Here is a 24,676-nt window from a genome sequence, read left to right on the forward strand (position 1 = left end):
GTATATGACAATGCGATATTCAGTTATATTATGTTTGTAGCATGGCATTTTTCCATTCCTTTTCTTTTTCCGATGAATCACATGGTAAATTATGATCTACAATGACTGCTCTTGCAAAAAGTTTGGAATTCAGAGAAGGATTCTACAACGAGCAAGGTTTTAGGTTCTGAATCTAAATGACCTCTTCTTTAGTTCAGTCCTAGCAAAAGCTGATCAGAGAAACAAAGAAGCAGCAACGAATGGGTCCCTTTGTCTGTGTGCAAGTCATGAACCTTTTGTCCATCAATACAAGTGCAGGATTTGAACATGTTAATTCTGACCTTCTGTTGGGAGTTTATATTATACCTTTCATGCGAAGTAGTTACATTTATCGCATGGAAGACAATGCCCATAGAGTGGAAGGTGGAGAGATTCAGACTTCGGAGGATGTTAATATGCTCAAAGTTTTTCAATTAAACATGTTGAAATCTTCCATGTAGCTGTGATTGTTCTCTCCGGACATGGAGGATCAGTTCTTGGACAAATTTATCTGTCTGTTGTATGACTTGCCACCATTTTTTCGAAATTTCTATTCACATGTTATCAAACCAAAAATATTTCAATATCTTAAAACTTTAGTAGAATTAATCTGCCTCTATTTCTGGACTCTAGCATTTTGTGCTTCTTCACAAGTTCTAAGTTGTTATTTGGCAATTAATTTAATTTGATCTTGAACTTTGGGTTCTTGGCACTCGCCCGTGCAGGTTATGACTATGTCATAGGTGACGTGCGGAAAGGTGACCAACAAGGAGAAGATTGCATGAAGAATTCTTGCTATCAACTAGGGCTGGATGCCCCCAGGAAGAATACTGTGAGTCAACTTTCATGACTGATATGTTCATTTCCTCTAGCTACACAATATGAGATATTGCTTCTTAATTAACGCTTACTGCTACGTTGTAAGATGACATATGAGATTTTGTTTCTCGAGTTGGCACTCAGTAGTAAAAGTGGTTTATACTTCGAATAGTTGAGCAGAAAACTGGCGTATCATGGCTCCTAATGTTACAGAGCAAGTGGACAGACTATTTCCCCCTCCCACCCCCCTCTAAACTTTGTTTTCTAGGTTTGGTTGGCTACAAAAGGCTAGATTCTGGTATATATTCGTTGGTGCAGAAGCTAGAAGCTCATTGATATTATTTTTCTTGCCAAACATATGAAGGATTGTGCATAAAACTTCCAGCTTGAAATCTACATCTGGGTTACAAGCTTTGTCCAGAATTTAAGAACATCGCTGTGGACATTTAGATATTTTTGTAGCATTCTTCAGGGTCTTGACTTAATTTCTTTTCACACAGTAAAATATCAATTATATGTTGTACAGTAGTAGTAGTGTGAATACTATGTACTCAAGTTTATTGAAGTCAAAACAGGAAAGGAGAGCAGAGTTCAGGGCATGTTCAGCTCCATCCATGCATCAAGGGAAATATATACGAGGCAAAGGAATTACGTGTTCTGCTAGATGACATAGTACAAGGTTCAGCAGCGACGACATGATCTCAAACATGGCACTGGTACCACCTATACTAAACTTGATTTGTTCTCTCAATATGGAGTGTTAATCTTCTCCTCTGCATAGTACAATATTCCCTTGGCTCGAAGGATATAGGCATGGCGAGTTTGGTTCAAGGAGGAAATAAGAATGATTTAACAGTAAGAAAAGGGATATAATGCTTCTTGATGTGTATGGGGATTCTGAAGATATATATGATTGATACTTTCCCTGCATGATATATATTAGTCGAGGTTTGCGAAGTTCTCTATAAAAGAACTATGTGGGGTTCTCTATAAAATAGTTGTTAGGTGTCTAGGTCTTCAGTTTGGGCATTCCAGTATTTTGAGTGGAGTAATTCCACAATGCACAGCCATCTTCATTGAACAACTGACATTAATATACAGAAGACAGTCGCTTGTTTATTTCTTGACAACCAATTGATTTGCTAACTATTATATTCTTAGAGTACAAGGCAAAGTTATGTGGTGGGTCGGATGGAGAGCTTGGCGCGGCGATGTGGCAGGCTGCTCTACAGTGGCACTAATGGAGAGCTCGGTCAACGATGACGGGGCGACCGACTGATCTGCGGCAGCGTGGAAGGAGGGCTCGGCGGTCGACACGGTGGCTTGATCCGCTGTTCTGCGACGTTTCGGAGAACTTCTTGTACTGGTGTGTGTGTGTATGCATAGGTGCTGTACTATCCTGGGCGCTCACTCCCCCAGGATCCCACAAGTTTGCATAGAGCTCGGACGTCGGTGGCGGCCTGGCACGCTAATCTGCCGCCTCCACATGAGGAGTCGTGAGATTAGTGCATCACATTCAAAAGTCACCGCTCCGTGATTAGGGCATTGCATTCAGGCATTCAGTAGATTAGAAGACATATTTAGCTAGCACTGGGATCCATCGCCATTGTAGGGCCTTGAATCTTTTCAATCCTTGCCAGGACAGTTCTTGCCATGGACGACGGGTCTCTCTGTGTGGTCTTGGTCCAAAAGCTAAAATAGGGAATAAGATGTGCCTTGCCGTGTGGAGTGTTGGGTATCTTTTGCACTTGCTCCATCAGCTGCAGAAACTATAGCCCAAATGCAGCATACTGCTACTATTTCATATCATTGATTGATGATTTGTTTTTTCATAATTGAATTGGCGAATGGTGAAAAGGTGTAATGTTCAGGGATTTTTGCTAGATGATTTGTTGATCCAGTTTAATTTTAGTAGGCATCTGGGTACTTTTATGAATTGATAGTGCACCCAGTATTATTTTTACTTTCCTCAAACAATCTTCTCTAAATTTCATACTAACAAGTGTCTTGGTTTGTAACAACGATAAAGTCCTGCTTTATGTTGCCCAATCCTAAGTTGTGCCATCCTTTCGTAGTGATAGCTGTGTTGGGCCGGGTTGCAACGGATGCATTCAACACGTTTCAAGGGCCTTGTATGTCGATTTGGAGCCAGTGTAAGTCGATTATGGCAGGAAATCAAAGTCAGTTTCCTCATTTATCCATCACCGCAGGACTATTATGACTACTGGATTTTATTTTATTTTGGAGATAAGTCATGTTGTCAAAATTACTTCTTATTTGTAACCGATTGGTGTTGCACAGAATAGGCATGTCCCGTTGCAACGCACGGGTGTTGTCCTAGTATAAGATAACGCCTCGTCTCCAAGATATTGCAAATGCGGTTGAGGCCCAAATAGTGACCATGGAGGAGGGCCTCAGTCTGGCATTGTATGCCCCCTCCCCCGGCAGATCGAGGTAGATACATATGACATGGAAGCCCTCGGGCTAGTGAATGTCAAGACACCAAACTCACCCCATTACGCTTCGAGTACCGCCCAGTGGGAAAATCGTGGAAAAAGATGTAAGATTTTTAAAGGTCAGCCGTGATGCCAATATGGTGGAACCACGGTGTGGCAAAGCTAGGTAAAGAAAAAAAGAAATAAAGTGTTTTTTTTTGCAAGGAGAAAGAATTTTATTCCATAGATGCAGAGTTACAGCCAGCTGACAAAAGCTCAGCGATACAAGGTGGGCAATTCTGTAGCCAACAAGCCATGCTACACTCTATTCTACCATAGTTCGTCAGACGATCTGCTAGCTACTTTGTTTTGAGCTATAGAAATTTTTAAACAAACAAACTCTCTACCAACAAGTAGATGCTTAATCTTTGAAACTAAATGATTCGTATGTCGATTTAGCAAGACTATATGTGGATAAGGAACAAAGCGCCAATGAAGAATTAGATTGGATAATCATCAGAAGGTCTGATCGTTCCAAATCCAACGCGAGGCCTATCTTATTGCATGTGGTTCCGCTTCCAAAGCGTCATTGCAAAAAAGAGATATCAGTAAGCAGCAAAAATCATATGTCCATCCTAGTCTCTGGGAATCATTCCTGCATTCGCTGACCCGTCTGAGGCAAATGACCCGTCAACCGACAAGGCGACCCGTCCGACAGCCGGAGCAGACCAAGATGGAAACAAAGTGTTGTCTGGCTTAAGAATTTTGCCCCGGAAATTGTTGACGCTATGAACTATGAGTGTAACTCTATCGCTAGCTACGTACTCCATCCGTCCCAGTCCCATAATGTCACATATTAGATGTAATAACGTCTTATATTATAAAGCAGAGGGAGTAATATATAATCTCTTTCCCTGCAAAAAGAAAGATATTGAATAAGGTGTGAAAAGAGAGTGGACGATCTGCACATGGGGGCATTTGCACCCGCTTTTCAAAAATGTACTTTTTACGTGTTTTGTAATGTTCAAAAATTCTAAAAAATAAATTATGCATACATGTTGGCAAAGATACGTCCACGGCACAAAATTTTGTGTAAAAAAGTATTTTCGTTTTATCTCAGTAAAAAGATAAATTTTACTGCTTCTAAATAGCGTTTCACGGCACAAAATTTTGTCTTTTTTGCATAGGCTACAAAAAAAGTTGTTTTTCTGTGAAACTTTTTGCACACACATGGAATATGAAGATGTCCGCGTGCACCCTTTTTAAAAAAAAAATTGACATTGCAAAATGTTTTTTTCCAAAATGGGTACATATGTACCCGAGTTCATCCATGTACTTCTCGTGAAAACAGTTTTAAACACGCAAAATCGTACAGTAAAAGCGAGCCCGAACGCGATGCGTCATCGCGCCGTCCACTTCCGAACGAACGGTCAGCGCGTATCTTCTCCGGCGTGATGTCACCGAGCCAATGAGAGTGTTCCGAACACCGAACCAGGGGCTCCACGCAGTCGCGTTTATCCAGATTCCCCCCTAAACAACTGCAGTCCTCACAAACCCGTCCCTCGACCCGCTGCGATCGGAGTCCAGCGCGAATACCGTGTTCCTCACGAACTCACGAGAAACCACGCAATTACCGAACCGTACAAAATGCAGAGACCACCTCGACACATCTCGAAAATTCCATCCAAACAGAAAAAACGAAGAACCCTCTTCCCTCCCCACTCCTGCTGCTCCGTGGCCATGGCGAAGGCGAGGCCGCACTCGGGGCGATCCGGTCACCGCCGCCGCAACCTCCTCCTCGCAGCTGCTCTCCTGTCGGCGGCTCTGCTCCTTCCGGCGGCGATGGCCTCCGCGGCGGTGGCGGCGGCGGCGGAGGGGGGCGGGGAGAACAGGTCGCGGGGGGCGGCGACGCAGTGGGCGACGGGGAAGGACGAGGGGGAGCTGGCCGCGGAGCGGGAGGCCGCTGGCGGGGGCTCGGTGGTGGAGGACGACTTCGCGGGCGGCTTCGGCTCCCTCGACAGCATGCTGCAGTGGGCCATCGGTACGGGAAGTCCCCAAACCCCCTCAGATAGTCAGATTCTACGATCAATTGTTTCGATCCGCTTTGGAAAATGTTGGATTATGAGTAGCGGGACTTCTCAGCTGTAGTGTTGCTTGCTGGTTGTTGCTTAGTAACTGGATTGCAACGAATTCTCCCGAAGTGTTACTGGTTTTTAGTCAGGCTTTCGACGTTGTAAATAAATACAGAATACAGTAGCTAGTCCCATGAAAATTGGCAATCTATCCTTCATTTATTAGTGGATAAGCTGAAGTTAATTTAAGATGTAGGAACTTGCAGCTTGAGGCTGCAGTTGCACCGTAAACTTGTAAGTCTGGTTGGTTTTGGAGACACTGCTGCATTTTACTGAGTTCTATCTGTTATTGGTGAGGCAGGAAATTCAGATCCAGGAAGGCTGAAAGAAGAGGCGGCGGATGTGCAGAAGTTATCTGAGGATGAGCTGCTCAAGCGGCGGCATGAGATTAAGGTGAGAAATGCTGCTTCAGGATTCATGTTTTGGGTTTTGTTGTGTCGTATGTATAAACTTGCAATGTCTGCTTGTATTAACATCAGAACTTAGTAGTGCTTTCCTGGACTGGTCAGCTGCATTGTACAGTATACCTAGTTGTTGAAGTGTTTTTTCTATAGCTTCAGATGTGTGCTTGCTGTGATTTGGATGATCATCACATTTGCTCTGATGTCAATTTAACAAACTTATTATTTATTGTCATATTGTGTATTTGCCTTAATATCTTTAATGACCACTCACCACTGACGTATTCATGTTTAAACTTTCCAAGGTTTCATTATGCCTTCCGTTACAATTGTTATATGTCAAACAAAAGATAAAACATTGTTATGTAATACATATGTTAATTTTCCCGAGAAACCTATGCTAACTAGATAAGATAGGCATGCATTCTTTTGGGAACTGAGTTTTATGATTAGGAAGACAGCTGGTACATGGTATATAGATGAGACACAAAGCATAAGCATGATTGCACGCTATGCTAAATCTCATCGATTTTCTAACAGGACTTGATGGAGAAGTTAAAGATGCCATCAGATGCTGACTTAATGAAGATTGCAATTGCTGACTTAAACAATGCTTCAATTTCACTGGAGGATCGCCAGCGTGCATTGCAAGAGCTTTTAATTCTTGTTGAGCCCATTGATAATGCCAATGGTAAATTTATATTTCCTTTTATTCGTGCATCAATATGTGACTATGTGAGTATCTCACTGCTGTGCAAATCAACCAGAGTTATCTGCCTAAGTGCCTATAACTCTGTAGTATAACTGAAACATCTAACTTTTAATAACATTTAGGATTTATGCCAAGGCTACAGTTTGGCATAACAACTGTTGTAGACTTTGTAGTGATTTACTAGGGTGCTCCGTGTATCAAGTGTATATGTAGTTTACCAGCTTTTGCATAAGAAAGAAAAGGAGAGCCAGAACTAGATGCAACAAAGGCTTAGAGTTGTGTGTGTGTGTGTGTGTGTGTGTGTGTGTGTGTGTGTGTGTGTGTGTGACCTTTTCGGAGATTTCCTGAAACTGTATCTTGCTCATATATCTGTGGCCAGACCTTGACAAAATTGGGGGCCTTGTTCCTGTGATTCAAGATCTTAACAATGCAAATGAAGAAATACGGATCACCTCTGCATGGATCCTGGGTACAGCCAGTCAGAATAATGCCCTTGTCCAAAGCCAGGTAATGCCATTAATCGTGCACAAAGGAGTATTTTGATTTCAATGATGTATATTGTTTCTGGATAGTGTCCGCTTCATTATAATAGTATTATGCAGATTTGGACAGTAAATTTTCTTTTCTAGTGAGTGAAATGTGTAGTTTCTGTGTTGTTAAAATAAGTGAATTAATGCTACTGTAGATTTTTCTTTTTTAACTTCATTAAATATGCTTGAAAATGATGTTTATATGTCTCTTATTTCACCATTGCTATACCCTCGTGGTAGTTTCTTCTATTTTCTTTTCAAACTGATTGTCAGCTGTGTATATCATTTTATTAAGAGCCAATTCCCTTGTGTGTTTCCCCACAAAGCACAGGGGTGCCTCTTGTTGAAGTACTCCCTCCGTCCGAAAATACTTGTCATCAAAATGGATAAAAAGAGATGTATCTCGAACTAAAATACGTCTAGATACATCCCCTTTTATCCATTTTGATGACAAGTATTTCCGGACGGAGAGAGTACTTGTTATAATCAATTTCTGTTCTAGCCATGTAACATGTGCTGACTGTTTCTTTCTTGGTCAGATTCTTGGTTATGGAGCTTTGGCAAGATTAGTGAAGATGGGTTATTCCACTTCGGCAAAAGAAGCTGCGAAGGCAATGTATGCCATATCGGCTTTGATCAGAAATAACGTAAATGGTCAGGAGGCATTCGCTTTGGAAAATGGGAACGCAATGTTGCAGGTAGTGAAAATCCTATCTTGGAAATACAAGCACATAACTGGTTCAGCTGTGACGAAATTTCCCCACTTTTTGCAGCACATATTGGGAAGCAACGGCGTTGATCTTCGGCTTCAGAAGAAGGCGGTGTTTCTAATAACAGACCTGGCGGACTTTCAGCTAAATTCTGGAAACTCAGGGCTCACTTTCTTAAGTGAACGCGTTTTGCTGAAGTCAGTCACCGATATGTTATCAAAGTTTGACCTTGACCTTCAAGAAAAGGTAAGATGAGTGTCTCCCTCAGTTTTGTGGACCATTATTATGATTAGCATTGGTTACCAGCTCATAGTCTGCACTCTTAATGACAGTTGTTCCTTGTGTGCTCTTGACTGACAATGGCTTTTTCCGCAGGTTTTGTTGGCCATTAGGAGTCTACTGAAGCTTCCCTCGACGGACGCTACAGACTTGGAGTCATGCGGCCTAGACAGTGTGCTGTACAGACTGGGGGTGCAGCTGGAGGAGCTGCCATCAGATGAGCAGAAGGAGTACGCCGGGGAGGTCGATGCCCTCCGGAGAGAAGTAGAGATGCTCTTCCAACAGAAGCTCAAGCCGGTAAATTTAACTTTTACAAGCGTTCTTTATACTTATCTTGACAGTTGTGACTCTGTGCGATCCTGGCTAACTCGCTTGTGGTGGCCTACAGGGTACGGCTACCGCGGCGTTATAGACACTCGGATGAACGCAAGGGAAACAGGCAGGCGTTTCCGATCCAGTGAATCAGTGCTGGCTGCCAAACTTTTGAAAGAGTAGATTGTTTTCAGAAGAGTCTGGCTGTTGAGCTGAGTCCCTTCTTACTTTTGCCGGAGGGTTATAGTGTTGTAGGATTCGATGGAACATAGGTTAGAGACACTTGATATGATGATATGGGTTAGTTTTCCCATTTGCACAGCAAGCTATGACACCCCCCTGTGTTTCTTGGAAGATTTCCTTTTTTATTGGAAGACACGATGATCCTCCATTCCTCCTGTTATAGAAGTGCAAAGACGTCTTATATTTAGCTGCAGAGGTAGTAAGCTCTTGCAATGGGTTTAGTGGAACACACCACCATTGTCATGTTCTGTTACCTGCATTTGGAGATGGTGATGTAGTACTACTAACAGTAGACTTGGCCTTTTTTATTTTTTTGAAGGGAGCAGTAGACTTGGCCTTGGGCACAGAGGAAGGGTGGGTATGTTTTGTTGGGTCCATGAACCCGGCTGGTCGCACGCACGCACGCACGCACGCACGCACGCTGCGGCTGGAAACAGTCGCGTGTCCGTTCAAAAAATACGCGCTGTCGTTGGCATGGCATGGCATGGGTCCCAGAATTGCGGCGATTCAACGGGCACATATGGCATTCGCAGCCTTCAGCGGAGCACGTGCCACGGAATGGGACGCCGATCCGTCTCGTCCCCGTACGCCCCACCTGCGCGCCGTGGACCACCGTGCGCGGCTCACCAACCCCGTGCCGGCCTCGGCCCTCTGACGCTTACCGGAAGCGGTAGTAGTAGTAGTTGGCAGGCGCGGCGCACGGGGCGCGCCCACTAACCAAACCTTCCGCTTCCGCCTCCGCACGGCTGGCCACTTCCCATCCCCGGAACAGGCGGCTCAGATTCTCTAACTTGCTTATAGCAAGTCAGAGGCAGCAGCAAGTCAGAGGCAGCCTTGAGGCAGCTGGATGCCGTTTCTTTTCCATCGTGTGTCCCCTACTCTGTTTCATGTTTCCTTCCCTCACACAACACAGTTCAGCCAGGCCAGCCCACATAAGCGGCAAGGGAGGCCCATTCGGGAGCAAACAGCCCAGCTGCAGCGACAAGTGCATCTATGGACAGTTAACTGAATGTAAACAGCAGAATAGAACAGAACATATTCAGACTGGATAGAAACCTGTAAAAATACTCCGTTTTCAACCAGAATTCAACCAAAATCAACCAGAATACAAACATTAGTCATGATACAAATAACCATAATAACCTCCAACAAAATATAGTACTAGAGCTGCAGGTTCTACACAAAAGAACACCATTTTGCAGTGTTTTTCACAAATTTCTTCAAGCTGAACATATTCAGGCCAAAAGAAGAAGATGGACTATCTTCTTCTTGTCATGAAATAGGAACCTAAAGAAGATCTCCAAAATCCATATCATCAATTCCATTAGAACCCTGCAAAGAAAGAGGATCAAAATGAAACGTTGGAATAGAATAGTAGTTTAGAGAAGATACAACAATATTTATAGTACCATTAGCAAGTCTGTGTAGCTCCTGAATGCATTGCTGGCATTATTAGCATTTTCAGTTGTTGCTTGAGTTTCTCCACCAACTTGATTCTCTTTCTCTTGCTGCTGCACAAAGAAACCCAACAAATTTATATATGATGTAGTAATAAATAAGTACACTAAATTGCAAGAATTTTCAGCAACATACGCTAGATTCCTTTGGGTCTTTCTTTTTGTACTTGCGTGTCTTCTCGATCCAAGGTTTATGTCTCTTTGAACTTTTCGGTTGAACCTCTTTTTTCTTGAGGCGTGCAGAACTAAGCAAACCCTCATCTTGTTGAACATTAGGCTGCACATTAGAGGATTCACTCAAAATACTTCTAGATATCCTCAGTTTTTCCCGTACTTGCTTGGCAAGGATGTCCAATGCATTGTCCACCAACAAGATACATTCCGGATCGCTTGCGGCTTCACTTGCAAAATCATGAAATTTGTGAGAAACAAACTTGTACCGCAACATAGCATCCAATTTTGGATCTTCAATTATATCCCTTCCTTTGGTATCTTGTATAGTTCCAGATTTTGCTTCTCGGGTCCATCTCTTTAAAAGATAATGGTTTGGCAATAACTTGATATTCATCAAGTCAAGAACTTTTAAAGCATGCGCACACAATACTCCGGTCCTTTTAAACTGAAAACAGCTACAAGAAGCCGTTTGCTCCAAGGGATCACCGACAACTATGCGCTCTAGTTCGGAACTCAAATCACCATTAGCCCTCACAATTGTAACAGCATATGTATTATCTCCATCCAATGCTCTACTACATGCAGCCATGGATCTTCTATATTCAGATTTGAATGCTTCAAATATGGTCGGTGTGTAAGCTTCGCTTGTTTGCAACAACATAGGAGTCTCCATCCCTATTCTAGGCAGTTTTTTAGTAGCTTCAAATTCTGCATCTAGCTCCTTGTTTCTTTTTCCTTGCACAGCCCTTTCAAAATGTTTTAAGAAGCGAATGATGTCAAAATCTGATTTGAGATGTTTTTTCAAATCACTATTGAAACTCTCACTTAATTTTGTGCTTCTCATTCCCAATGTGAAAACATCCCTCATGTAACATTCAGTCCACTTTTCTTTTAACTTGTAGATGCTATCTAGCCATGAGGCCTTCTTCTTATCCACCTTATTTCTCATGATGTCAAATGCCTCTTCAAAGGCTGCCTTCCGTTGTGTGCCTCTACAAAAGCCTCAAATAACCATTTGAAAGAGCCACGTGTTTCATCAAACAAAAGAGCAGCACCAAAAATAACGGTCTCTCTAAAATGATTGAATCCGACGAAAACACCAAAAGGCCTATATTCTTTGTTTGTGCCAAAAGTAGTGTCAAAGACGATAACATCTCCAAAGTATGCATAATCAATGCACATCTTTGCATCAGCCCAGAATATAGTACTTATTTGTTCTTCGGAATCCAATTGTAAAGTATACTGGAAAGACGGATTCTCAGCCTGCTTTTGTTGAAAATACTTCAACATGCTTCCCGCCTGACCATATGCTAACTCTCTTTGGCGCCTGCTCTGCAAGTGATTTTTGTGATCACGAGGCGTGTAGCTGAGATTCATTGGCCCCCCAACAAGGCGACTAGCCAAGTCATGTGCATGCCTTGGCCTAATTCCAGAGTCATCCGCAGCCTCAATTTCAACAGCTTGCAATTATGAAATCCTCCGTTGTGATGACATCAAATGGAAAGTTTGTGGTAAGTAGACACCATGATTGTGAGCAAGCACTACCTCCACCACTTCATAATGTCCTGCCACTCGATCTAATGAAAGACACATATGGACATCACAATCTGTTCTTGTTTCAGCTCTAGGGTTCTTTGTGAGATGATCCCTCTTGTCTTGTACTCGACGACCCTCCTTTGCACACACATATCTACATGAAGTTACCACTCCATCAATTTTACTTTTCCAGCTTGACCTTTTTCTGACCTCAAAACCTGCCCGGCCTCCATAGTTAACCCAAAATGACCATGCCTCAGCCAAGTCTGTGAATTTCTGACCAACTTGAGGTAAGGACGTACGGACCACATTCTCCCTGCACCAAAATAAATATATAAGTAATTCCAGTGTAAGCCTAACTTGCTATAGATCTAGATGTCAGCAAAGGAATTCCCGTGTAAGCCTAACTTACTTGTTGGTTTCTGCCATTATCTCTTAATTTGAAGATATGAACACAATAATTACTGCAGGAATCATGAACAAATACAAGTAAGAAAATTTCCAATTTGTGAAGAAAATACAAGACAAAGAGGGGAGATTTGTGGTTGCTACCTGTAATCTGGAAGGAGGAGGAGGAGGAACGATGGCTGGAATCGATCGCCAAAAGTTTTCCTCGATCAGCCAGCTGATTTCCTTGGAGTTGCCGCAGCGATCGCCTAAAGCTGAGACAGCGCGCGACAGAGCAGCGCAGCACACGTTTCCCCGCCAAAATCCTCTCGTGCTCCCGCCTGAAGTTTTGTTTTCCCTCCACTGTGTTGAAGTAGGCCTTTAGGTGGGCTATGAAATCTGGGCTGGGCTGCTTATTTTAGGCTGAGGGAGGGATCGAAAGAAGCAGCCGACCGATCGAGAACGAGCGGCATCTGGCGTGCGCTGGGCTGCCTCTGACTTGCTATAAGCAAGTTAGAGAATCTGAGCCGCGGAACAGGAGCCGGAACCCCCGGTCCTTTTCTACTCCCCTCCTCCCCCGCTTCCAGAACCCGCCTCCCTCTGACCTCTCCCCCCTCCCTCCCACCGCTCGCACGATCGACCACGGACGCACCGCGCATCGCATTCCTCCGCAGAGTCAACCCCGGCGGGCAGCGGCCAAGCATGGAGGCCGCGGCGGCCACGGGGGTCCGCCCCTTCGCCGCGCCGCTCGGGCCCGCGAGGGGGGCGGGCGCGGGCGCAGGCTGGCGGTGCGGGCAGGGCCGGCGGCGGCTTGGGCGGGGCGCGCGGGTGGCGGCGAGGCTGGACGGGGGCGTGGGGAAGGGGGTGCCCACCACCAACTACGTCGTGCCGCTCGACAAGCCCACCGGGATGACCCGCCCGCTCGTCGAGATCCTCAGGGACCTCAACAAGCGCGTCCCCGACAAGATCATCGACCCCGACACCAACACCGTCCCATGGTACGACGCTCAGCGCAACCGCCCAACTCTTTTAACTCCCCCGACACGACGACACCCACCCACCCGCCGTCTCCTCTCCCCGCTCGATTTGATCTGCTCCGCCGCGTGCTAGCTGCGTGCGTGCTACTGCTGCTGTTCGCCGTCGGCCATCACGGTCAGTCGGTAGATGCTGGTTCCCTTCCAGAGACTCCAGAGGTTCGTGGGAATTTAGTGGGCGCAAGGCTTTCATAGGATTGGTTCCTGCAGCTTGTTGCCAGTTCATGGCCGCAGCTACTGCCTCTTCTCTCTCTAATTGTTTACCCTCTGAATTCGGGTGGTGGGATTGGACAAATTGAAACGGTCCGGACAAACGCATTTGGTGGTGGCATAACTTTTCTACTGCAGGATTAATACCTTGGTAGCTCATCCAAGTTCCACCTCGCACAGTAGTTCAGTTCACTCCTTCTCTAGTCGTTCTTGCATAGTAGGTTCACTGTTGTCCTCGAAAAAAACCAAGTATCCAACTAGGAGCTGCTAGATTTGACAGACGAGCAAATGAAGATAGGATGGCTGTGAAGAAGACCTGACCTGCTTTGCATGATTTCATCTGTCTGAATCCATAACTTTCTCTTGGCCAATAAAATAAGTTTGCTAGATTGACCATACTTGTGATTAGATAGTTTAATGTTCTGCAACTTTAGGCTGTTGCTTGCTTTGTTGGTAGGTCCGAAACATCCGATAGACTGTAAGGTTACTTGAGCCACTTTTCTTCTGTTCCACTTTCAGGGTTTGGTAGATAAGGTTATTTAAAAGTCAGTGGTCAATTATTTGGTGTTGTTGATCAAGTGATGCGTCTTAGACAAGGACAGGTTGGACACTCCTGTTAATCTATCTAACTAAATAAAAGGCGGAAGAGTTCTGGTACTTTGGACTTTGTAAGAGGATAACAGCAGCAGTTATGTGTATGCTGTCATGTCATCTTTTCTTAACACCGTCGATATTGCTTTTAAAATGGAGCGTGGCCCTCTGGTTTTAAATCTAAAAACTATTGTATATTTTTCGGATAAAACACTCAAGTTTACATATACAGCCCTTTTAGCGGAAGAGCTCTGGTACTTTGGACTTTGTATAAGAGGATAACAGCTGCAGTTATGTGTTCGCTGCATATCGTCTTATTCTAACACCACCGTGCCTATGATGCTTTTAAAATGGAGCGTGGGCCTCTGGTTTTAAATCTACAAAATATTGTATATTTTTCGATAAAACAATGAAGTTTACATAGTTTTTTAGCTGGAACATTATATGGTTACTAATCATTTCGTGACTGTTAAATTCGGCCGCTGTCAGCTGACTTACATCATTTTGGTCTCCTTTTCTGTAAAGAGAAAATAATACAGTGGTGTCTGTATGCTTTTTATGCCAAATCAAATAAATCACCATGATATTAGCCTATCTTAGCCAGTGGAGAAACTATTCTGAGGTTAAATAATAGGAGAGTAGAGTGCAGCTCAAGTATGAGTTACTTTTGTCATCTACCTCTTGTCAGAAGAGTGACGTGTCTAGCCTATCTGAAGACCTCTTAAGCTAAAACATTCAACCAAGATACCTTTTCCATTTGATAAAAGATTGTTCCTATCTAGATCCCCTGATCTTGAAGCTTGTCCTGTCCGCTCATTAACATGATTACTTTAGGGCATTTCTTTTGCCATGGGTTGGATTTGTTGGATGAAGGGTGGAATAATTAACTTGCTGCTCCTAGTCCTTTGATAAGAAAGGCTGTAGCTACACATCCCATGTTAAGCTTGCGATGATTACTTGGATTCAGTGACCCTTTATTATTAATGGATACAGTGGAAGTAAGCCTGACAAACACTGACGTACAATATCAGTCATTGGCAATAATTTTACTGACATAACTCTGATCTCTACTATGGCTACTTTTTTTTAACAAAGTTTGATAGAGAAACATATGTAGGTGATGCCTTTCCCCTTACAGTTTTTTTTTAATCTCTGATTGTGCAGGTACCATGCCAACAGAATGCTCAGCTTTTATGCACCAGGTGATTTCTCGTTAAAATTACAAATGCCAATTTGCGATTAAAATTTACTTTCCTTGTAAATTCCTCTCTATTTGTTTCAATTGGACTTTAGTTCCAAGTCTGTATTTGGGTTCATGTACTTGTCCTCACAAACTTCATATTAAGAAATACCATCTTATCAAGAACACGTGACCAGCTTTTATCATGCCTTACCTTTTAGTTTGTTATAGAGAACCAGAATGATGGCTCGTTATACTCTTCTGACATTGTGTTTGGTGACGGTGCCGTGTTTCAGCTACTAAAAGTTTTGCGTTTCGTTGGATTTGATAATTGAACTACTGTGATCATACATCAACACTTGAAGATACCCACATAGTAAAATAGGAGGAAAGCAAATGTGAAACATCAAATACAGAAATTACCAGGTGGAGTAAAGAGAAGTGATCAATGATTACTATATTTTCAGGTTGGTGTGGTGAAGTTCGTGATGTTATTTATTCCAACAGTGGAACTGTGACCGTGGTCTATCGAGTGATTCTGAAAGGAACGGATGGAGAGGTATATGTTCTCTTCTTTCTTTTTGGCAGAACTAGCATCTATCTGTCCAGCATATATTCTCGATTAATAGCTTTCGAATGTCAACTTTTTGAGTTAACATAGAGTGGAAATTGGTGAGGTAATACATCGACTCATGGAGAGTCGAGACGAACCCTCTGTACCAATTTTATTTAGTCGATCATCATTATGGACTCATTGAAACAACCTTTCATTTTACTTCTCATTTTCTTGCAATTAAACTCAGCACTCGTAACTGCATGGTATAGGCTTTCAGAGACGCCACAGGCACGGCAAAGGTGCACGAGGGACGTAACGACGACGCTGTTGCGGCTGCGGAGGAGGCAGCATTCAGCAAGGCCTGCGCCCGGTTTGGTTTCGGCCTGTACCTGTACCACCAGGGTGAGATCCCGTAGGAGGAACGGCAACTTTGAGATTCATTCAGCAATGGAGCTGGTCATAACGTGGGTAGGCACGCCCATGGAGAGTTGGAAATGCTTCGCTGGTGCCTAATTCTTGTGCAAGAAGCCTGTAAATTGTTCCTTCTGTTACGTTTTTGTTGTTGTTGTCGGTGTAGGCTCGCAAGATTTATCCAGCTAGAGAAAGGAAAAGAACATATGGAATAATGTGCTGTTACTTCTCTGGTGCATTTTCTGCCTTCATGTAGTTTTTGGAGATTTTTTTTGTTTTCTCTTGCAGCACTTATGATCTTTTGAATAGGCAACACCACATTGACAGAAATTGTTTATTTTTTGTTGCCACCCTTTTTACATATATAAACCATTTTTCCTTTTTGCAAATGATATGATTTTATTGCACAACAAAGATATCTGGTAAAACCAAAAGTTACACAAAGTTCATTTTAAATCTTCATGTTTAGCTTCACATTTTGCATCTTGATCTTCATTTAGGTTCCTTAAAGGATTGAGTATAATCACATGAATCATCTAGAAACTTAGGGCAACTCATACGCTTACCCTCAAATCAGACAGCGCAACATGCCATCCAACTGTAGCAGCAAATGTCTGGTTACATTTCTAATGGAATTTGACAAAGATAAGCAATGCAAATTTAAATAAATTAGAAGAATTTCATTCAAATTTGGATAATTTTTACATAAAATCAGATGATTTTTGACATATATGAATTAAACCCTATTCGAACTTAGTCTAAATGATGGTCGATCGGCCATGAGCCACGGAAAGTGAAACTCCACCTCTGCAAAGCAGGCAAGCGGCTAATCAGCCGACGATGATGAGCCCGCCAAGCCTAGCTTCAACGAGGGGGGGGGGGGGAGTGGTGGCCTTTGTGGCACCCAAGCACCGGTGGCCTCCCATGCTCTGCTCTTCCTCGCCGCCGGCAGCGCCCGTGGACGTGCCCGCTTCCTCGTCGTGCCGTCGGGGCGTGGTCGGCGCGGAGCTGGCAATGTCATATGTGCCCTAGTCAAATTACGTCGCCGCTTCGTTGATCTTCGCCAAGACAGCTTCTTTTTTCGCCCGCGGGATGCGCTAGCATCAAAGCTCGCGACGGATGTCGTGGGCGGCATGTAGTATAGGAGAAGTGTGTCCTGCTCGTCCACGTCCGCCACGATGCCCGTGCTAGTAGTGAGTTTCTCATCCGCGCGTCGATGCTTGTCGAAGAGGTGGAGGTTTGTACGCCTGGTCGACATGCGATGCCGAGTGCGACCTGCCACCCTTCTAGCACCATGTCGGTGTAGTGAGTCGCGCCTCCCCCTTGGTGATGTCGGCATGGGCCGGCTCGTCGTCAACCACCTCCTCCATTGGCTCCTCCATAGCAATGGCGGCGATCTCCTTCTTCTGTTCGGACGATCCCACAGAGCTTTGGAGCTCGAGGAAGCCATGGCGGGTGTGGTGCTGAGAGGAGATAGGGAGCGAAAAAGGTTGGATGCAGCTATTGCTAGGCCTGGTGTTTAAATTGCAGATGGATGGCAAGCGAGGCGGCAAGGTGGTTAATGGTGCGCGGTAGACGAACAAACAGGTGGCACCGAAGTTGGTTCCTCGGCAACCGCTCATGTTTATTGAAGCGAGGTGGACAAAACGAATTGTCGTTTGAACGCGGAGGCGTGCATGGGGAGACGGCGAGGGTGACATTTTTGGGCGGCACACCTCTTCAATGTCGGCTCCAGCGCAAGGTCGCGTCCGCTCTGGGCCGGCGCGCCTCTTCAATGACGGCTCCAGTGTGAGGTCGCGTTCGCTGTGGGTCGGCATGCGTGTGGCGGTGATCACTTCGGGCGAGAAAGGACGTTCGAGACCAAAACACGTCCAAACCGCACGGTCCGAACGGATGGGGCGGTTTGTGGATTCACGTTGTGTGCGCGTATGTACGAGCGCTTGTGTGTGTACTGATGTTGAAAGAAAAAATTTCTTAACAAACATTTTGGCCAAGGAAAACAAAACCACGGTTATTATACGTACAGCACACGGGTGTGCGGCAGGGACACGCTTCGGCCCGCGTCTGGAACGCTCTCCGCCTGCCCCGAGAGATCGAGCGGCCCACGCGATCGATCCCCTCTCGCTCGCATAAACGCGTCGGACCCGACCACCCCCACCCCAACCCATAGTCGCATCGCAACGAAGCCAAACCACCCGAGTCGACCGCTTCGAGAAGCCTCGCCACCAAGGCACCCAGACCACCCTCCTCCCGGGAATCGGAACCGCGTCCCAGCCAGCCTCGCCAGCCCAACCCATTCGCCGCTCCCCTGATCCATCCGGCGACGCGGCGGAGCAAGGAAGGAACCAAGGCTCGAGCAGCGGGCGGCCGGAGAGATGGCGGAGAACCCGCAGCTGTTCGGGAACGGGATGCCCGTGCCCTTCCACGGCGAGATGTTCGTCCTCGCCCGCGACGGCGTCGAGTTCCACGTCGACAAGATCCCCTCGTGCGTAATCCCCTCCCCTCCCTCTTCTCGCCCCGCTTGCTTTCGCCTCGCCTGGACAGATTGCTTTTTTTTTTCCGATCTAGCGTGGCCAGCGATCGCGCTGTCTGGATGGGGATTTTGATTGGGGTTAGGTTAGGGGTGCACGCGAAGAAACGGTGGGGGGTTTAGCATCTCTTCGGAATCGGCTCATCTGAGATTCCGGGTGGCGCGGGCGGCCCGAATTGAGCCGAGCCCTTGGTTTGAGAGGGGAATTTTGCCCTTCGGTGGCTGGCATGTCGCCTTGCAACTAATTTAGCTGTGCTCGTCTTCATCCTCGTCTTCTTCAGGGGTTGTAAACGTACAATCTCGGAAGGCTTGATGTGTTGGTGATGCGTGGTTGGCCTACATAGCTTGTATCTATTCACTACTAGATAATTTGGAACGCTTGGTTGGAGCTTCCGGGTGACAAGGAGAAAAATAATGCTGCATGCTGTATGGTTTGGGATTTAAGAAAGGCCATGAGTTAGATGAGGAACGCTTTCGTTGTTTGAGTCATTTAGAAGGCTTTCTCATTATGTTCGGCTTAGGTTTTTATCTTATATTGAATTAAACACTGCTTTGCACAATAATAACTAACTGAATACTATCATCAGTCTCATATGGTTGCTTCGCCTGTTCTCAGGGCGCCCGGCGGTCACGCAAAAACAAAGGGCACCATATACCTTTCTAACATAAGGATGGTGTTTGTCGCCGCCAAGCCTGTTGGCAACTTCTTTGCCTTTGATATGCCCCTGGTGAGCAAATGCATCCTGAAATGACCCTATTATCCCCTGTGAATCTGTGAAAGGAACAATTGATGTTGCTTCCTTAATAATAATTTCATTACATCATGAGTTTACAGCAAAATGTAAATTCTCTGACATGCCTAACTTGTTTGCAGCTGTACGTGCACGGTGAGAAGTTCAACCAACCGATATTTCACTGCAACAATATTTCTGGGTTCGTTGAGCCGGTGAGTTGTCACTGAACATTTTTTTATGTTCGTAATTGGAGAATGCTTGTACATCCTACATTCCTAAACACACATACCAAGATATTAACCTTGTGGGTTTCAATCCAGGTTGTTCCAGAGAGCCAGAACAGGGCTCTGTACTCGACCCACACCTTCAAGATCTTGTTCAAGGAAGGTGGATGCGGTACCTTTGTGCCACTCTTCCTGAACCTGATCACATCAGTGCGGCGCTACAATCAGTTTGAAGCCCAGCCCGCTACTGTGCCCCGTGTGGACCCCATGCAGGCAGCGCAGACTCCTGTCGATGACATGATGCGCCATGCGTGAGTGCACCAATCTGAAATTTCCCAATCTCCTCCTTGCAGCTATTCCCCTGTTGTGCTGTGAACTCACTTGTGGTCTGATGTTTACAGGTACGTCGATCCACATGATCCTACCAAGATCTTCCTCCAGCAGCCCGCAGCGGAATCCCAGCTGAGGAGGAGAAACTACCACGGCCCCGCTGACAACGCGTACTGATGCTTTGGCCTGATTGCAAAGTGCATGTGTTTTCGACGAGCTATGTATGTGGTGCACATGAGCAATATATCTGTTTGGTGCCATTCCAGTGACTCTCACTGAAGAAAATGTGATGGAAGTATAGTAGTATGATGATGATGTTAGACAATTGTGGGTTCAATCTAGATCTAAGTATAATAATGTACATACAAGGTGCTCTGCTGGATTATATGTTGCTGATCTCGCCGTATAAGTTTCCTTTGGAGTTATAAAACTGGTCTGAATGCTGAGTAAATTTGTGTCGACATGTTGAGATGTGTGCGTTGGTTTGGTCCATTCTTCAGCCTCTTGAGCCTTGGATGGCAATCAGAATAATACCAAACCTAGGATGGCAACCTGTCAGTCGTAATGTGCATATAAAGTGGTCTGCTTGGCTATATGTTTGCTGATCTGCTGCAGCGCCAGTGTCCATAGTAATCATCAACACTTGGAATAAAACACACCAGAGACATAGCAATGTCTTTGGGTTTGGGGCAAGAAAGCAAGTAGAAGTAGTACAAGCAGTTGGCTGCAAACCAATCGGAAACAAATAAATGTGGATGTTGAGCATCTCTCGTTTTCATATTACATGCCAAGGGAAACAAGGCAAGCTCAGTGTTCATTCACGGTTTCACAGCATTATTACAGGACATTGCTGCACGTTGACTCGCAAACTCAGCAAGATACGTACAGTAGACCAAGTAGTAAGTACATTATTTTGAAAACTCAGTAAGTGTATTATTGGCAGGCAGGTTCAAGGATCACACACGGCTTCCACGCTCGAGGGAGTCTTGGGCGCTGATGATGATGAAGAGCCGCCGCCATCTACACGGGCTCTCGTCTCCACTATGTCGTCCTGTGTTTGACAGTTTATCAAACGGATTAAGAAACGATCATGACAAGTCTTGACAATGCCAAGGAAGATATGGTGTTTTTTTTTTGCGGTTGGAAGATATGGTGATCTATTATTACCTCCAAGTCGCTGACACATACATAAGGAACGTGCTGAAACTTTTCCCAGTTGGGGTCTCCAGCTCTTCTGCACGCACTCATCAGCATCTCATGGCAGAAGGTGAGACTCAAGTAGTCAAGAGACCGCGGCAGCGTCGGAAGCGACCGGATGTTCGGGCACCAGTCGAGGTCCAGGCGCCTGAGCGACGTCAGGTGCTCCATGTGATCCGGCATGGTGGACGAGCTGCAACGGTACATGTAGAACGAACGGAGGTGAGGCCAGAACCCACCAAGCTCTGTGCTGCAATGGAAGAGGCTGAGTTCCTTCACATACTTTGGGCCGCCGCCGTGCTCACCCATCATCCAACTTGGGTATCTCAAGCCATGGTAAGAGTAGATGGTCAGTGATTCGAGATGCTTGGGCGGGCAGAGACCCTCCAGCACCTCTGTCTGAGCCTCCTGTTTCTTCAACTCTCCTCTCACATCATGATCATGACCCCACGACAGTTGCAATGTTGTGAGCCCTTCTTTGTCGCCCAGCTTGGCTTCAAGAGCTTCCTGCTGGGTCTCGACGTTTTCGAGGCCCGCGATACTCAGTTTGCCACGGAGCTGGTTGAGGCCGCCGAGTTGCTTCAACTCGCACCCTTGTTCCTTTCCCACTTTGATTTTTTGCAGCGTTCGAAGCAATGTCATCCTGCCAACTCTTGGTATTTTCAGAAACGGCATTCCGGCCATATGTCGCAAGTTGATGAGGCCAAACATGTCATCACGAGAGTTGAACACCAGATTTTCAACACCAGAAAAATCTAGTCTCAAAAGGAAGATGCCGTAGATACCGTAGATGCCTTAGCTGACCAATAGATTCTGGGACTGAAAATGTACCTTGATCATTATAGACAGGTATGATAAGCACCCGCAACTTCTTTAGCCTCACAAACAGACTCTTGACGGTTTTCTCCTCAACTTGTATTCTGACATCTACGCCATCAATGATGAGAGTGCGCAGGTTGTCCAATTTGCATATCTTCTCATTTATCAATTCTGAACCATAGGTCTGAACAAAAAGATGGCGGACGTCTGGGGGAACTTCCTCTTCACATCCTTCCATTATTAAGCCATCTCCTATCTGTTTCCATTGATTCTCTATTCTGAAACAATCACTTCCAGCAACCCTATCTGCTAAATCAAGCAACAGATCATGAACTATATAAGTGTCCTTCTTACTGGAGTACTTCTTTACTTCAGGTTGCAGAAATGAGGCTGACACCAGTTCATCAAAGTATCCCTGGCAAACATCTTCCAAATCCTTCCCTTCATTGCTACTTCTAGCAAACCCTTCTGCAGCCCAAAGCTTAACTAACTCATGTTGTTCCAAGAGACGTCTTCGAGGAAAAATACTGCAGTAAGCAAAGCATCGTCTGACCTGTTCATCAAGATGTTGGTAGCTCCACCACAGAGCTCCCATGGTGTCATCCAAGTGGTTCCCATCTCGGGAACTTCTCCAGTAATCGATGTTTGGCCTCATACGTAGCTGCCCTCCAACAAGTTTGGCCGCCAGAGGTGATCCCTTCAGCTTTTTTGCAATGTGAGTTGCAATGTCTTCGAGTCTTATCCGGTCATCAGCAGCAACGCACACGTTGTGAAATGCATAGTGCTTGAACAATTTCAGCAGGACATCTTCATCTAGCAGTGACATGGGAATACATCTTTGCTCTGCAGCACCCAGAGCTATCAATGCGTCTTTAGTTCGACTAGTCACCAGGATCTTGCTTCCTGCCTCTCCAGCGTTCAGCGGTGAAAGTATCTGTTGCAGCTTCTCATACTGCTTCACATCTCTATTATTGTACCAAACATCATCTAGTACCAAGAGGAACCGTTTTCCATGCAGTTTCTTCTCCAAATTAGTCTGTAAGGTGTCAAGATTATTGAACTGAGGGCACGGGGTCCTGCTAGCGGCCTCAGACATCTGCCTGAAAATGGTATCCACACTAAAATCCTGTGAAACGTGAACCCACATAACAAGGTTGAAATGGCCATCCTTTTCCTCACGAGCACAAACAAGTTGTGAAAGGGTTGATTTTCCAGAACCACCGATGCCATGAATGCCGATTACGGAATAGCATTGAGCCTTATTGGTATCTGGTTGAGCATCTTCTTCCTTATCATGAAGCATTGCAACTATGTTATCACAATCTTTATCTCTTCCGATTACCAGAGGTGGAGGCCTCGCCGTAGTGACCGCACCTCGTGAGCTGGCAGGTTTGCTCAAATTAGCATTACTTTTGTTTGGCAAGTTCATCTGTTCAAAAAATCCACATGCATCATTTATGACCTTTTCTATTTTTTCTAGGCTCTGCTTCAACTCGATTTTTGACATGCCAGAGTCCTGCAAAACAAAATACCAAGCGAGAAGTCGATGAATGAGTAATATTTCTACGGATCCGAGAAACATACATTACAAAAACTGAAGTTAGTTTTAATTTTCAGCTTGATTAGCAAAAATAAGATTATTTTTAATATGGTTCATCGCTTTTGCTAGGAAAGGATACGGTTGCTAAGTTGTAAGGCCAGTGAGCCCCAAATAAACCAGAAAATCAAGGGTAGAGCCCCAAATATACTCTCCTTTTGCAATTCTAACATATTTTCATGCTATAATTTAAAAAAAAACCTTTTTATGCCCGAGAGAAAATACAAACACATATAGAGGCAGTAAAGCACCTGGTCTTTCAGGAAGTTGCACTTTTTCATGGCAGACGTCAAGAGCTTCTTCACATGATTCTTGCTGCGTCGAGGCGGGGCCACCTGTGACCTGAGATAGTCATCTTGTATCTGTTTCTCAAGACGGTAATACTCAACATCATCCAAGATGTCCTCTGCTTGGTAGAAAGCAGACTTAAGATCGTTGAACAGCTGCTCTAGATGAGGCCTGTAAGGGCTCTCCTCAACTATTTCCATCACGCGCTGCAGCAGCAAAATCTTTGGCTCCAGTTCCTTGAGCTTCCGCGATGCATCAAAATTGAGGAGGTTAGAGGCTTTCTTGTAAAGCTCGGAGATGATGGGCGAGGCGACCCACCCAGCGGCCTTCATGGCCCATCCTACAGCGGCAGCAGCGGACACCGGATCCGCCATTAAATCGTCGGGCGATTTGCTGGAGAGTATGCCGAGATGAGAGTAAAATCCACATGGAACTAAAAAATCAGGCTGGGGGTGGGGGTAAATTACCTTGGCAGAAAGCGGTGAGGGTCAGTGTAGAAGGACAAGTTATGGCTGTGCAATCGCGATATATTGATCGATGCACCAGACACGTATATATAAGTACAGAGGTGGACCACAACCTCAACTATACAAGGAAAACAGGAGGTGGGCCCTACACACACATATACACGTACACAATATACTCAACACCCCCCCGCAGTCGAAGCGGCGCCAGTGACGCAGAGACTGGAACGAAACTCCTCAAAGGTGGAAGTCGGCAGTCCCTTCGTCATCACATCAGCGAACTGCTGAGCAGTCGGCACATGGAGAACCCGCATGCGTCCAAGAGCCACCTGCTCGCGCACAAAGTGAATGTCCAGCTCGATGTGT

General features: G+C 45.3%; 4 protein-coding genes, 1 long non-coding RNA gene and 1 pseudogene across 6 annotated transcripts; 4 read left to right on the forward strand and 2 right to left on the reverse strand.

Annotated features, from left to right (window-relative positions):
• Nucleotides 1-278: 278 nt before the first annotated feature.
• On the forward strand, nucleotides 279-2,677 carry LOC119297639. The gene is made up of 3 exons (XR_005145693.1): nucleotides 279-850; nucleotides 1,413-1,553; nucleotides 1,999-2,677. It is a non-coding gene; the product is annotated as an uncharacterized LOC119297639 (long non-coding RNA).
• A 2,242-nt stretch (nucleotides 2,678-4,919) lies between these two features.
• Nucleotides 4,920-8,844, forward strand: LOC119299767 (hsp70 nucleotide exchange factor FES1-like). The gene is made up of 8 exons (XM_037576914.1): nucleotides 4,920-5,313; nucleotides 5,706-5,797; nucleotides 6,346-6,496; nucleotides 6,897-7,024; nucleotides 7,587-7,745; nucleotides 7,821-8,003; nucleotides 8,133-8,333; nucleotides 8,425-8,844. The coding sequence occupies exons 1-8, from the start codon at nucleotides 4,920-4,922 to the stop codon at nucleotides 8,446-8,448; spliced, it is 1,332 nt and encodes a 443-aa protein (XP_037432811.1). The 3' UTR covers nucleotides 8,449-8,844.
• A 792-nt stretch (nucleotides 8,845-9,636) lies between these two features.
• LOC119302265 (protein FAR1-RELATED SEQUENCE 5-like) lies at nucleotides 9,637-11,037 on the reverse strand. Of its 2 annotated transcripts, none has more exons than XM_037579307.1 (3): nucleotides 10,185-11,037; nucleotides 10,001-10,099; nucleotides 9,637-9,923 (listed from the first exon to the last, which is right to left on the reverse strand). In XM_037579307.1, the coding sequence occupies exons 1-3, from the start codon at nucleotides 10,893-10,895 to the stop codon at nucleotides 9,879-9,881; spliced, it is 855 nt and encodes a 284-aa protein (XP_037435204.1). In that variant the 5' UTR covers nucleotides 10,896-11,037; the 3' UTR covers nucleotides 9,637-9,878. The 2 variants fall into 2 exon arrangements, with proteins under 2 accessions (XP_037435204.1, XP_037435203.1); XM_037579306.1 differs by having other exon boundaries at nucleotides 10,001-10,102.
• A 1,304-nt stretch (nucleotides 11,038-12,341) lies between these two features.
• On the forward strand, nucleotides 12,342-16,400 carry LOC119299768 (DNA repair RAD52-like protein 2, chloroplastic). Its single transcript, XM_037576915.1, has 5 exons — nucleotides 12,342-12,454; nucleotides 12,655-13,143; nucleotides 15,145-15,182; nucleotides 15,628-15,719; nucleotides 15,986-16,400. Exons 1-5 carry the CDS (start codon nucleotides 12,342-12,344, stop codon nucleotides 16,130-16,132), a joined length of 879 nt encoding a protein of 292 aa, XP_037432812.1. The 3' UTR covers nucleotides 16,133-16,400.
• A 1,895-nt stretch (nucleotides 16,401-18,295) lies between these two features.
• LOC119302266 (UPF0664 stress-induced protein C29B12.11c-like) lies at nucleotides 18,296-20,396 on the forward strand. The gene is made up of 5 exons (XM_037579308.1): nucleotides 18,296-18,612; nucleotides 19,274-19,385; nucleotides 19,532-19,603; nucleotides 19,712-19,926; nucleotides 20,017-20,396. Exons 1-5 carry the CDS (start codon nucleotides 18,503-18,505, stop codon nucleotides 20,120-20,122), a joined length of 615 nt encoding a protein of 204 aa, XP_037435205.1. The 5' UTR covers nucleotides 18,296-18,502; the 3' UTR covers nucleotides 20,123-20,396.
• Nucleotides 20,397-20,653: 257 nt separating this feature from the next.
• On the reverse strand, nucleotides 20,654-24,332 carry LOC119302267 (annotated as a pseudogene).
• Nucleotides 24,333-24,676: the final 344 nt, after the last annotated feature.

The sequence above is a fragment of the Triticum dicoccoides genome, chromosome 5A (genome assembly GCF_002162155.2).
Source record: "Triticum dicoccoides isolate Atlit2015 ecotype Zavitan chromosome 5A, WEW_v2.0, whole genome shotgun sequence".
NCBI lineage: Eukaryota > Viridiplantae > Streptophyta > Magnoliopsida > Poales > Poaceae > Triticum > Triticum dicoccoides.